This window comes from Lutzomyia longipalpis, chromosome 1 (assembly GCF_024334085.1).
Source record: "Lutzomyia longipalpis isolate SR_M1_2022 chromosome 1, ASM2433408v1".
Taxonomy (NCBI): domain Eukaryota; kingdom Metazoa; phylum Arthropoda; class Insecta; order Diptera; family Psychodidae; genus Lutzomyia; species Lutzomyia longipalpis.
The window spans coordinates 6,213,374-6,228,216 of NC_074707.1; the positions used below are offsets into that span (position 1 = coordinate 6,213,374).

The 14,843-nt window shown below is 35.7% G+C and overlaps 2 protein-coding genes across 8 annotated transcripts in view; one reads left to right on the forward strand and one right to left on the reverse strand.

The window, feature by feature from the left end:
• Positions 1-323: 323 nt before the first annotated feature.
• LOC129786933 (carcinine transporter-like) lies at positions 324-11,661 on the forward strand. The gene is made up of 8 exons (XM_055822197.1): positions 324-662; positions 2,577-2,929; positions 3,598-3,722; positions 7,436-7,598; positions 8,385-8,561; positions 9,536-10,125; positions 10,216-10,403; positions 11,282-11,661. The coding sequence occupies exons 2-8, from the start codon at positions 2,697-2,699 to the stop codon at positions 11,540-11,542; spliced, it is 1,737 nt and encodes a 578-aa protein (XP_055678172.1). The 5' UTR covers positions 324-662; positions 2,577-2,696; the 3' UTR covers positions 11,543-11,661.
• Positions 11,659-14,843, reverse strand: part of LOC129786931 (uncharacterized) — a 77,311-nt gene continuing 74,126 nt past the window's right edge. For 6 of the 7 annotated variants that reach the window (XM_055822195.1, XM_055822193.1, XM_055822188.1 and 3 more), the window contains one exon: positions 11,659-14,812. In XM_055822195.1, coding sequence (XP_055678170.1) covers positions 14,361-14,812 — 452 coding nt within the window. In that variant the 3' untranslated portion in view covers positions 11,659-14,360. The remainder of the gene's footprint in view (positions 14,813-14,843) is intronic. The other variant, XM_055822191.1, reaches the window with a different exon arrangement.

Here is a 14,843-nt window from a genome sequence, read left to right on the forward strand (position 1 = left end):
AATTATTCCTTCAGAATGAAGAATATTCCTTCAGAGAAGGGAAAATTTTCTTTTTTTCGAATAGTCAGGCGTCGCAAATTATCGCAAGAATTCCCAACATGTGCTCCACAAACTTCGCGTGATTTTTTTGGGGAGTTAAGAGATAAGAGGGAAGATTTCCAAATTTACTCATCATTGTTGACTGATCATTAACTACCGCGCGAGGGAGTGAATATATAGCAAATAAATGTGTTTAATTATACAACATAAGCTATTAATCTCCCACAGAGACATCCAGAGATAGACTTTTCATATTTGTCAACGCTAAATAGGTGCTCCAGAGCTGTGAGATAACACACATCACAGTGTCTGATGTGACGGCAATCAGGAACTGGTGGAGAGTCTCTGCACCATTTGTGGGGGATCGCGATCAGTCGGTGGCAAACTATCACGGCTAAATGTCCACAAAAGTGCGCACTCTTCAACGTCTCAAAAATTAAATTCTTTCAAGTGGTTGTGATTTTTCTTTGGGATTAATAAGTGAAAAGCTTCCCTTCCTTAACCATTACAGTGCAGAAAAATTCCCCACAAAAAGACAAAAAACCCCAATAAAAGAGTGATAACTTTATCAGGGTACAAAAAAAAAGTGTTCTTGTGATAAGTTCGATCTACGCCTTCTCATGGTAAATTGAATTTATCTTGGGCGATGGTGGATGGAATATTTCTTCTCATACAGAGGCGAGAGGGATTAATTTTGAAAGTCATACCTATAAGTCCTCCAGGGGATGCTTCTCAATAATTTCCAACACCCCCGTAGAGATTTTACGAACAGCGAATATATATTGGAAATATACATACATCATCATATATATTGATTTTGCATAGGTGTACCTCTTCCTGTGCAACCTGTAATGTAATTTGCAGAATCCCTAACGAAGCTCTTAGTGAATTTCGGAACTTTGTCGAAGTCAAAGAGAACACCAAGAAAGTTGCCTACATAATAAATTATAGAATTCATACCCAACTCACACGAAAGTCAAAGCAAATGACTTTTAAAGTGATATTAAATGATATTGAAGAATTATAATTCTATTTGTTTAGTACTCTATAGTACTCCCTTCTTCCCTGAAAGGAATACCACTTCTTCCTTTCAATTAATATTCTTCAATAAAGTTTCTCTCCTTTGATGAAGATACTTTGAACACCTTGAAATTATTGATTATTCCTTTAAGCATAAAATAATACAGATTTCATAAAGTTGCGGAGCTTTTGAATAAGGAATTTCTTATTCTCTTCCCTCTCTCTTGTTTTATTTATTGCAATCACGTTGTAAATATATAAAGCTGCTTAAGAAGAATTTACAAGAATTCTTTTATATATCCCTATACTGTTTAATTATATCTTTTGAGCTCGATTTAATGCTTTATGAGATAGGAGAGAACAAAAGCTTAATGTTAAATGTAGAAGGATGTCTTTGTTTTATATGTATGTGGAAAAGCTCACAAAAGCACCGTCACCTTTGCCGGGAGTGAGTGAGAAGAACTTACGCGACAAAGAGTGAGCGGAGCTTTTGCAATTTATGTATGTTTCACTCCTTGGGGCTTCAGCTGTTCTGCAGATAAGCACGCGTTAAATTTATCTCACAGAGCCCTAATCGAGTTAAATTGACCATAATACGCAGCTTAATAGACCTTGAAGTGTGGGATTTAGACCTTGAACTTCCTGACTTGCATTTGTGCCGCCACTACAACACGGAGGGAATTTCGCAATATTTGCACCAGCAACGACAAAAAAAACTCTCCAAACACGCGAGTCGCTCAGGTGATGGCTTTTGAGGGTTAAAGAGGTGCGGGATTACCAGTAAATCCTCCCCCGAAGACGTCACAATGGGGGAAGTATAGTCAATGAGATTAAGAAGACTGGAGACATATAAGTCTTATTTTCCTTCCAAGCAAAAGCTCTTTTGCCGTCCGAGCAAATAAATAGCAAAATGAGTTGAAATTGCTCGCTGAACAAATATTAATGGAAGACTTTAGGAACGTTTTTTTCTCTCCAATCGCTCTTCTCGCATAAATCAGTCGGTGAGGGAGCTTAATTTCTCTCCACCTGGCACAGAGGTGAAGATGCGCACAATCTCTAAGAATCACACACGAAAAGTTAAATATTTTTGTTATCTTTTCTCGTCTTCCACGTTGCTCATTTTGCGGGCAATCGCTTTGTTAAGCTTAGATTCCCTATGTATGTATATTTGAGCTTTTGAGAAAAAAGCTCATTTTAAAAAGAAAGATTTTGAATGATTGATTTTATTGAAAGCTTTTTTCAGCGCTATATTCATTTGAGCTTTTCAAAAAAGCTCCTTTTTAAGAGGAAAATATTGGACAAAAATTATCCATTAAATTATGATAAATTAAAGAAAATAATTTCAAATTAAAATCAATTAATTGATAAAATACTCGTTCCGTTTTAATTAAAAAAAGAAGAAGAAAATTTCCACCCTTTATGCTTCTGCAGCGATATTCTAGCCATCATTTCCCATCTAGTTTCATCGCAAATATGTATCCTGAATAGATTAAACTCATGCCATGTAATCTCTCAAGAGTTCTCCAGGTCCTTGAGGAGTGCTGGCACACGCAAAAAATCCTTGAACGTTGACGAGCTGCAGTGGAAAAGTTTTATCCATTAAGACGCGATAACGCGAACGCGATTGAGACACACAAATGGCGGAAGCTGAAGATGCTGTTTTCGATAAGCTCATGGCCATGGTTGGGGACAGGGGCCCCTTCCAGAAGCGCTTCAACTATCTCTTCAACGTGGGTCAGATAATATTTGCTTCAATGGCCTACATGAACATTATTCTAGCCCTAAGTGTTCCCGATCATCATTGCTACGTTCCAGGACGCGAAACCACAAACTACTCTCTGGAAGAGTGGAAAAGTATCGTCTTGCCAAAGTAAGTTAATGGTCAAAGTCTTTTTTTTTTTGTTAAAGGGATTCTTGAGGAATTTTTCAGTGTAGAGAATGTGTGTATATAAATAGAAATATTCTGGATTAACTGGATCGTTCTCAAATTCTTATCTCTCAAAGCTTATATTTTCTTCCTGAAGTGTTTGCATTATAACGACTTTTCTCATTAAAATGCTTTCATTTTATTAATATATTAGTTGTGAGATTATAAGAATTTGCAACACTCACATGAGTTTAAAATACACTCGAGAGTATTTGTCTCGTTTATCTTGACAAGACCGATTTAAATCCACGGAATATGTCAACAGTTGTATAATTTACACAGATTCCGCTTGAGGAAGAAGAAACAATGGCGGGTGAAATTTTTTCAAAAATATAATTCCATTGAATTTATCTCGTTTATTTCATTAAAGTTGACACACATAGATGCATTGATTTACTTAAATTCTCCTTCTAATTACTCCTGTACTAATTTCTGGGATAAATTAGGCAGATATCTGAGTGTGTGGGTGGCAAGGGGTGATGAAAGGAGGGGTACAAAATATTTGCTTGTCCAGGGATGCAAGCAATGTCATATTAATTCTTGGGAGAATATCAAAATGTGACGCAATATTCATGTAGAATGTCTAACATGAGTTCCTCCACTCATTCCAGGGACACCGACAACCGAGGCATGGAGGTGTTCAGCTCATGCAAGATGTACAATATAACAGGTGTTGATGTCCAGCATCTTTGGCAAAATACCACAAAGGCGGAAGAGGTGTTCAATGAGACAATTAGTTCGTATACTTGTACACAATCTCCATATTAATTCTCTTCTCCATATCTGTGCCAATAATACTGAAGAGTCTGTTCCAAATTTCCGATTCACAATCCCTCTGACTCCTCAGAAGAAGAAGAAGAAGGGGTGCGCATACCCCAATAACTTTGTACACATACATAGAGGAAAATGGGAATACGATTAGAAAATCGATTGAGGAAATATCAACAGAAATTTGCTTTAATGCTTCCTTGAGATGCATTTCCTCTTTATGTTGCATTGCAATATGGGACTATGAGAGAGTCCTCAACAACCACAAAACAGTCTTTAGAATAGTTAGAATACATAACATACTCTAAGATTTACACTGGATGCCCAATATAACGAACAGCATTTTCCATTAAATTATATATTTTATTGAATTTCCAGTTTAAAATTCTAATAACTTTATTAATTTTCATAGATATTTCAAGGGTTTATCTGCCTTTAAAATTGACTCAAATTCGGTCAAATTTAAAAAAAAAATATTTTTTTTTTTAATTTCGCCTAAGGACATTTAAAATTATTCCTTTAATTAAATCCTTTCGATTTTTTTAAATATAATTTTTTTATTACATTTTTATGTACTTCTATGTGTAAATCAGGGTTAAAAAAAATATTAAGGAAGACCAGCAGATCATTCAATAGAGCATCCAATGCATTGTCTGCATCTTCAAAGATTACAGACAAGATCTGCAATAAATTATTAATTAGAGAGAGAGAGAGAGAGAGAGAGAGAGAGATCGGAAACTAATGAGATTTCTCGTTTATAAATTTTATTAATAGTAAGCAAATTTTGGGTTAATTTATTGAGGTAATTTTCAACAAATATCTCTAAGAACATGAAAAAGCTAAGATAAAGCATAAGAACATTAATTTGCAGTGCAGCGCTGTATAGAGCTTTGAGAAAAATCATTAAACGGTGTGACACTAAACGTAAACATATTTACCAAAAAAAAGAGCATAATTAAATTTTATATTTGAACATAAATTAATAAAATTAAAAACAAAAATACTTCCATGAACTATCTTTGAAAAGAATCTCCAATTTTAGTAAATTAATTCAATCTACAAAACTGATAAAAAAACTGTTTTCTTTTGAATTTTCCATTTGAAACTCTTCTCCATATAACTTTAAAAAAAATTTATGTGAATGAATGAATGAATGAATATAGTTTATTATATGCAAGAGATACAATGATCTATAGTAGCACTATATATTACAATAATTGCAATAAATTTTACTTAATTTGAGTGTAAGGATACAATTTTTTTTTCTTTAGTTCAAAATAATAGGAGTTATTTTAAAGAAAATTTTAAATTTGATTCTACTTTTTCACCATGTGATATTTTGAAGCCGGATTGCAGATTCTCGTGTCAGTGTCGAAGCCAGTTTTTGCATATAAATGGTAGATGAGTTACGCACTGTTTACTTAAATATTTCCAAGTCCTTGCGGTGTTTAATTTGAAAGATTTTACTTTTTTCCGACTTTCGTGCATACAATACTCCACTCTTTGTCCATGCAAATTTGAGCAAATCATTCCTCCGCATATCCCTTGCGATTTTGAAGAGAAGTTGGAAATATCCGGTGAGCGATTCATTGATGTACACGGGCTTCGTGTCACCTTCCTTCATGAGATCCCCAGAAGTGAGAAAAACTTTGGAGCGCCGCGCCTCTCCCAGGAGATGATTGCTCCTCTCCCAAATTGCAAATCTCCAATCGTTGTTCCCCAACCGATTTGTTCTCTACTTTGGTCACTCTGAATGTTGGAGTGGGGGCAGAGACCGCTGCAGATTCAATTTTTAGTTTTTTTGCAAATGTTGGTGTACACTTGCTCTGCATTTACTGTTGCCTTCAGTGGAAGACCGCAAATGATAAGAGCTCCCTTTTTTCTTCGTTGCCTTTCAGTCTCTAGTGAAATTTGCACTGACACAATTTCAGCTTTCAATTTCACATTGTCACTGCGTTGCTCCATCAATGCATCCACCACCTCAGAATGTCTCTTTTCCTGCTCCTGCATAGTGGCTTTCATGATCTCGATTTCTCTTTCCAACTGTTGAATTTTCTCCCCAATGATCTTCCACTTCTCACCTTCTGGCTCACACGGGACAGCTTTTTCACCGGAAGACTCAATTTTCTTTGTGGCCTTCTTAACTTCGTCAAAGTGGTCACCCACCTTTTCCAGCTCCTGAAGGATGCAATCCACGGGAGAGGCATCCAAGTGGGTTTTGCTCGACATTTCATCAGAGACCGATTGTGTCCGACCAAAGCTGCTTCTGCTTGAACTTGCTCTCTTGCACGTACCACAAAACCAGGGAATTTTCTTCGACACAATTTCCGTGAATCTTTTAGAATCCAGTGAAGAACACTTGGCGTGGTAGGACTTCACACACTTCCTGCATTGCACCGATTTGGATGCTTTTTCACGGACGCGAATTGATCGTAGGCAGAGCCCACATTGCACGTCCTCACTCTCTGCCATTTCGTACTGAACTGTATATATTTCAACAAAAATTTGAAATTGAATTAAGAAAGTATTTCAGTTTCTCCTTTTCAGTCAAATTCTTATCAATATAAAAGAAAGTATACTGAGGACATTTTTCTTTTCCCATTGCAATACCCACAAAGAAAGTTCCTGACCGAACGACTTTCTCTTCCTCGATTTGGCTTCTTTTCTATTTTCTCTTTTTTCCGGTATTTGCATGAATTCCATTTGAACATTTTCCGGCGAATGATTTTCGATTCTTCTCTCTCACAGTGGTTGGGGGAGTGTGGGGTGTAGGTCTGTCGTGGCATTTAGCATTGGGATATGGACGAAGGAAAGGGGTTTAGTCGAAGTGAAAAGTGTCCTTTGCACACCACCCGCCTCCTTCACCATCCTGTGCAGGGAAAGTCAGGAATTTGTAGAGTATTTTACAGCAAATCTGACCTTTTCCCTTTTGTCATCGTACTGCAAACATTCCCTCTTTCTCGCACCACTGCGCGTGTAATAAAATGTGGATTTTTGGAATTTTAAAATGAAAATCATGTATATCGCCTTTTGTAGATTTTTCCAACCCTTTCATCTTTTGGGGTTAGATTAAATAGCAAAGGGATTTTATTTTAATAAATCTTTAGATTTTTGCATATTTTGTGGTTAACCCCAGGCTGATTTTAAGGGTTATTTATTTGAATTAGGGGAGTTATTTTTTTTGTTACGAGAAATGCTTCGTTTGGTTCGTTTTTAGGGACTTTTCCAATAGGTTATGCATTCAATGCAATTATATTTATAAAATAAAATAAATAAATAAAATTAAATTGTTATGAACATAAAATCCTTAAAGAGCTTAAAGGAAAAATGGAATTAAATATATTTTCACTCAAAAAAAAATTACTAAAAAGAAAATCCCTTAAAGTCCTTAAGCATTTAATATTAACACATTCAACTATATAGGGCAATAAATTCAATTCCTTAGAATGTATTTTGCCGTCCCTCTTAAAAAGCAAATCAAATTCCATAGAACCCTTAGCTATCCAGCTATTTAGAGAAATCTTCAGCATTGACCACACACACACTCAATGGGGGAGGATTTTCCCAGATCCTCTTGCCTTTTGAGGGTACTTTTCAGAGCTAAAGGATATGGAGAGAGAGAAGAGCAAGGAAGGAGAAAAAAAGGCATAAGAATTTGTAATTTACTGTGCTTATTTATAGGCTGTACCCATGGCTACATTTACGATAAGCAGTGGTACGAAAGGACGGCGGTGACCCAGCAGGATTGGGTCTGCGACAAGGACCTTTATGTCACAAATACATTTGTGTTCAATCGCGTTGGAGAATGTTTCGGGACGTTTATCTTTGGTCAACTCGGTGACACGTAAGCCAATTTCAATTTTGTTGTGCTGTTGACAATTTATAGCACTTTCCCATCCTGTGTGGCACCCCCTCACCCACATGACCCCCAACATCCTGTCCGCCAGCACAAGCATGCCTTATGGAGGTACCTATGTTGGTACATACTGCGGCGATGCTCCTTGGGAGCTTCGCACAAATGGAATTGCCAAACACCAGCATCGAAGGATGGAAGTATGCGACCATGTAAAGTGGCATACACAAATATCCGATCACTGCCACACAAAACGACAAAGTATGTGTAGCACTCAAATGGGTGGCATCCGGTATCCTCGAGGGGTCTATGTGAGAAGGAAGAAGCATTGTTGGAATCGGATTGATTTTCCAAAGTCGCTACTTTATTGAATGTTTGCATGTCAAATGAAAATGGGGAAAGCCGCACAATTCCATTTCATTTTATTACAAATTTACGATAGAGAGACACATTTCCCCCAAAGAAGTCTCCGCACGAGAGCCCTCTGGCACTACAAGTCATCTGCAATCACAGAGGCCCATCTCCTTCAGTCACATTAACACTCTTCATCAATTTCTAAAGAATTCTCGCTTTTATGTTTGAGAGGAGAAAATTCAAAATTACAGAACTAAAACACTCTGCGTGACTTATTCATATTTTCCCGCGTATTTCCCCACTCCATCCTCATTGGCTTTTTTTTGTCCCAAACGTTTGATACAATTTCCCTTGAATTTATTAATAAAACGTGCGATTTATTTTCTCTTTTCCTTTTTTCCATCTTTTTTTTTTCATTTGCAGAATTGGACGACGAATTATATACTACATGAGTATGATGCTAACCATTTCGGGGCGTTTGCTGTCCATTGTTACCTCGTCGTCCTTCCTCATGTTCTCAATTGCCTCAATTCTTGGCAGCTGTGCCGCCAATACGGCCTTCCAGTCGCCTCTAATCATCGCCATGGAGACTTCTAATGTGTTAGTATGACACAATTTGATAAGCAATTTGGGGGGGATGGGGGTGGGTGCTTAGAGAAATTACGTGCGGGGGTTGTTCGCCCTAAATTAGGTGGAAAGCTTTCTATTATATCGGCAACCCATAGCAGCCAAATTCAATAAGCTTCTGATTAAGACTAAATTGGGATTTTTTCCTCTTCCATGGAATTTTTTATCGATTGAATTGGGTTTATTATTCAATATTATTTTACCTTTTTTGTGCAATTATTGTTAGAATTTTAGGGAGGATTTGAATGGCGCTGATTGGTTTAGGATTTGATTAAAAAAGCTCTGAGCATTAGATTGTACATAGTTAATTGCTTGAGTAGTGGGGACGCCGGATTGTCATTCATTCTTTTGAGCTTTCTTTGTATTTTTTGTCATTTTTTTTTTCTGTGAGTTTCGAAGTTTTTATTCTGTCTCTTTTTGGACAAAAATCAAGAAGATTTTCTTTTAAATTTCTAGACAAAGCTTTCACTACATTATTACTTGAAAATTATAAAAATATCTTCATTTTTTATCCCCTAAAAATCAGAATAAATGAATTTTCCTCTCCGTACTAATTTTGCATTAAAAAAAATTAAAATTCAGAATATAAAATAAATATTCATACCAATTGCATCCTAAAGCTAAAAAAAATATTTGTTTGATTGAAATGGAGGGTAAAAAAAAGAGAGACTAAAACGTGCCAATGCAAAATTCGCATTTGAAATGATTGGCAAATCAGTGCGGGGAAATGCGAAAATGCCATTGTGGTTGGGCCAGAGGAAATGATGAGAGAACTATGTAATCCACATTGTTTTCTGTATATGGGGAAATGGAATGCAAACGATTTGGTGAAAATTTCCAAAATCCGCACTTTAATCCCACCCCGGGGCTACAGAATCCACCCACATCCCCAGCCCCAGAGCATGGTGCCGGGAGTTGGATTTAATTTGTCTTGTTGATGTTTGCAGTGAGGCTCGAGCACATATTGCCATGATGCAGTGTGTCGGATGGACAGCTGGTCTGTGCATAATGCCGATGGTGTTTTGGTGGGTTCGAGACTGGGTGTGGCTCATTGCACTGACAACCCTACCGTATGGGATCTTTGCCCTTTTTCCCAAATACATGATTGAATCCCCGCGATGGTTGGCCAATCGTCGCCGGTACGGGGATTGCGCTAAGCAGCTCAATAGAATTGCAAAAATCAACGGGAAGGACGTGGAAATCACGGAAAAGCTCCTCGTTCAGATGCTCCCGGCCACATCAGAGGAGACCGTGTACGGGCTGGCGTCGCTCTTTTCCAGTTGGCGTCTGGCTAAAAATGCCTGCCTCCTGGTTATAAGCTGGTCCATTTGCTGCATTGTCTACCTCTCAATTATTCTCAACATCTCACGCATGGGTGGCAATCCCTTTGTCAATTTCCTCTGGCAGAGTTTCATTGAGCTCCCAGCATCGGTGATTGGGCAGAAGATGGGCGATATCATCGGCAGACGATACACAAATGTTGTTGGCTTTCTCCTTGCTGCCCTAGGGTGCATCCCCGTAATATTCATGGTGAAAAGTAATGAGGAGCGACGGAAAATTTAATTTCTTTCACATCACACATACTCTTTCAAACATCTGATCCGCAAATTTTTTTTTTTATCCACAGACACCGAACTCGACTTCTACGCCACGGCATTCACGGTTTTTGTGAAATTCGCCATCACCATCAACTTTTTTGCTGTTAATTTGCAATCGATGGAAACATATCCGACGTGCCTCAGGCAAACTGGAATCTCTATAAGTGCAATTATTGCCAATAGTCTCGGTGTTCTCGGGCCATACATCGTGTATTTGGTGAGTGTATACAACATACATACTCTTCTTCTATTTGAATTAACTACATATGGGGGTAAATTAGCGAGTGAGTTTCATACCAAAGTTCATTAAAAATTTATCTCATTGATATCTTTTATTCAGCTATTGATTTTTTTGGGGGATGAATTTTACTTTTAAAGAAAAATCAACGAGAAATATTTTTTTTTCTATATATTTTGGTTAAAAATAAAATTGAATAACCTAATTTAGAAATTCATTTTTGAAAAAGAACGTGCCAAAAGACGCCCTGTTTCATCAGGCGTCTCCATTGAATTTAAAAAGCAATTTAGCAGCAAATGGAGGCGCCTGGTAGTTAGTAAATATTTTTATTAGTTGATGTTCCACTTCGTGGCCAACACCAAGTATTTTTCTTTTAACCAGTTTCTACAAATATTCTACAATATTTTGTACATTCGGAAAATTAGATTTACGAAGTTTGAGCAAAAAAAAAGGTTATAGATTAGAATGAACGGAAAATTTAACAATTTTTACGCCAAATCTGTGATAAAATTAAACAGAAATAAAAATTGAAACGAAGAGCTTTTACTAGGCGCCTCCATCTTGGTTAAAACCATAAATATTAAATCTCAAAAAATGCTCAAATAATCACAAAATTATACAATTAATTTTCTTATTAATTTTATTTATTAAACAATGTACAAAATAATGATTTTGAAAGCTTGATAATGAGGAAAATTCTCACCCCTAACAACATGGCACAAAGCGTTGTAGCAAAAAAAAAGCTTCATCCATGTCTTTTATCAAACTAATTTATCATCTTCTCAAACACAATTAATTTGAATATTTATTTTAATAAAAAAAATGGATAAAACTCACATTTTTAAACGTTCTTTCAGGGAACAAACTTCGACGCACGGTATCCTTTCATCATAATGGGATTAATGTTGATCTTTGGTGCGGCTGCAAGTCTCTTCCTCCCGGAAACTCTCTACGAGAAGCTCCCGGAGACGCTTCAGGAAGCACAGGAGTTTGGTGCTAATCAACCCTTCTGGTTCTACCCCAGGGCACCACCAAAGGATTCCCAACCCCAAAGTGAGGAAGATGGAAAGGTAGATGATGTGACTGAAAAATTAAATCAACCTCAATTCCAACCGTAAAATAGCAAAGGTCAATTCCTGTGGAAGATTAGCTCGAAATGTTCTTAGATTTAAATTCAACTGCTCGTTACCTTCTTTTTGTATGATTGCAAATGTAATAAAAAGACATGAAAATCAGATCAGTCGAGTTTTTTTTCTTCTCTAATTTTCTCTTTCTTTATTCGTTCTATAGAATGTTTTTTTTTTCATGTTAGATTGCTATTTTTTGAAAGAATATCATTAAAATGGTCTGTACAATAAAATACTTTCTTTCCATACTCCCATACAATGGTTTAACTTTAAGTCTCCATCCTCGATTTTAAAACCCTTTTCTCTGTTTTCTCAGCTCGTTTTCCACGCATTTTCAATATAATTTCATTATAAATGACTATATTTTTTTGTTTGTTTATTTTTCACCTAATAATTTGAAATATTAGAATATTACAGATATATAACATATTAAATTTTTTATATACATTTTTGGTTGCATTTTTTCACGTGTGTTGAGTAAAATTTTGGCGACATTTTTATCATTTGATAGCAATATTTTTTCTCCATTTTTTTTTCTCCATTTTTAAAGATTTTCCTTTTATCATAAATAAATGCAATAACAGTATAAAAAATGATAAAAAGTATAAATTACATTACTTATGCGGTCAAATAGTCTTTTTTCAAATATATTTATTTTTTCACTTTGTAGGTAAAGTGTAAAAAAACTAACACTATACATTATTCTTTCTTTTTTCTTTAATTAACAGTTTAAGCAGATTTTCATTTAAATATATAGTTGAAATAAAAAATTCTAGCTAAATAGGCATGAATTAAAAAATATATAGTAAAAAAGTTTCTTGCAAAATTATTGTTGCATTCATTGAATTGATATTATTTTCATTGTTAAGTTTTCATGCATTAATACCTAATAAATGTTTTTTTTTCATCTTCATTCATTATCTTTGACCACAGATATGATAAATTCTTTTAAAATCTACTTTTTTCGTTTTTTATTACTTGTTTTTCTCTTATTTAAAAATGTCCCTTTTTGTCTCACATTTATGATTTATTTTTTTGTTAAGATTGATGTTAGAATGGAGAGATGATGAAAATAATTCTTTTATTAAATTGATTTTTTTTCTTCCATTCAGTCACAAGAACTTTAAAGTTCTTTTTGCAACTTCTTCCCTTTTTTTTCAAGAAGTTTCCTTCCCCTGCATTATTTTCCCACTCATTTCATTCATATTTACAAATTGTTCTAAGTTATCGTACTATAAATGTATTGCTTTTGAAGTTTGTTAAGTTTTGTGGGAATAAAGAATATTAGTTTTTCTTTTAAAATTGATTGAGAATTTCTTTATTGAAATTTTTGTTAGATTAATTGAACTAAAAAAAATAGTCTAAAAATCATTAAAGTTTTTCTAATGATTATATTTAAATTAAAAACAAAGCTTTTATAAAAGAAAAAGTCATTTTGTTTCTCTCATACTCACGAAGAGATTAGAAAGTCTCAAGCATTCGAAGCTGAAGTGAAGTTAGATTCTGTCAAAAAGACATTTCGAAAGCTCTCTAAACCTTCTTCTTCGGGTCTTTATAATAAAAAAAAAGTTCTTTGTAAAAAATTAGAATATTTTAATTTTAAAATTTCTTTGTAAATCTAACAAATCTTCAAAATAGAATTTCAAAATTTAAAAAAAATGTCAAAATTTTCCGGATGGATAGGTCGTAAGATTGAATTCATTTATGGCAGTGTTCGTTTGGAACATTGTTTTAGAAGATTGTTAACGCCATTGTTCACAGTTTATTGACAAATTAACGCCCATTAACTATTTATGCTAATATACTATGTTTTTATGTATTCTCTTGCAATTCTTTTGATTTTTTATTTTATTGTTTCGAGTTTTTTTTTTTTTTTTTGAATATTCTGTGTGTTTGTGCTGCTGCAAAAAATAACCAACATTCTTCAACACATAAAATGGTACAAGGAGTTGTAGAATGAATATTCAGAGTGTGTTCTTCTTTCATAACACGTCTCACCTGTTCCTTTTATGTGCAAATTGAGCTCCCTTCCTTTCTCTCCCACCGCTCCTACCACCATTATTGCGAACATTTGAACTGTGCAATTGAACAGAATGTAGAACGATTTTTTCATTCTTTTCCTGACTAATTTTGCTTCTTCTCTCCCTCCCACCATCACCAAATTCACAAACTTATGGGATACAAAGCGCGCAATGTACCCCATGTTTTGTATTATTTACTCTTTCGAAAGGAAAATATATATAATTGCCACGAATTTCTCTGCAATAATATTACCGATTCGCGTGCCATTTGCATTTTGTTGCCACTATTTGCATAATTTCAAGCGATTCACTAACAAAGTGCGATAATCTTGAAACTTTTCCATGATTCTCTTGAGCTTTTGAAGAGGCCACCCACACCCGCGGAAGTTGAATGGGCGGGGAGTGTGAGATTGTTGTTTCAAGTAAATGCAAAAAGGCTTAGCACAGTACACACCAAATCGCAATTTATGGGAACGTTTTTGATGGTCTTTAATTCAGGGAGATTAAGTGAAAAGCTCACGAAGAGCTTTTGCCTCAAAATAAAATTTAAATTCAGACAATTCATAGAGAAAGCTTAATGAATTTTTAGCGCCAAGAAAAAAGATTTATCCAAAATTTAAAAGATTATTTCAAGAAAACTATTTGAACCCTTAATTTTCGCTACAGCCCTTTAAATGGGAATTCTTTCCCGCCCAACTTGGTTTATCGGTGCGCTACCATATATAGGGTAGATGGGTAGAATTTGTCGGAAGGGAGCAAACTTACTTGGATAACTTTTGCAGTATATTTCACGTAATGTTCTTCATTGGGCCTGAAGAGAGTGAACTACTGCTGACCCCAGAATCACTGGATTTCTCACTGAGTGCCCCACCGCCACGTGAGCAAATCCCCTCATCTGGGGTATTCCCTGCACTTCCACCCAAAAGTCCCTTCTTGCCTATTCGCTGCATTCCCTTCGGCGTTGTCTTCTCCTCCTTCATCCTCCTGGCATTCTCCACACGCTTTAGAATCTCATTCGAGCACTGTGTAACGACATCATCTAAACTGTGAGCATCATCTACGGGCATAATCTGCGTGGCTGAACCCGCAGGTACGGGTGAACCTTCGTAGCAGCCTGAATCCCGTGGGAAGTGTCGACGACCAAATGGCGAAGAAGGATGCTTGAGAGATGCCAGATGATTCCGCCGAAGAGCTTCGTCATTCTCTGAACTCGATCCTGCTACATCCCCATCGGAATTGGCTGCAAAAAAATCATTTTAAGCGTCTGAATT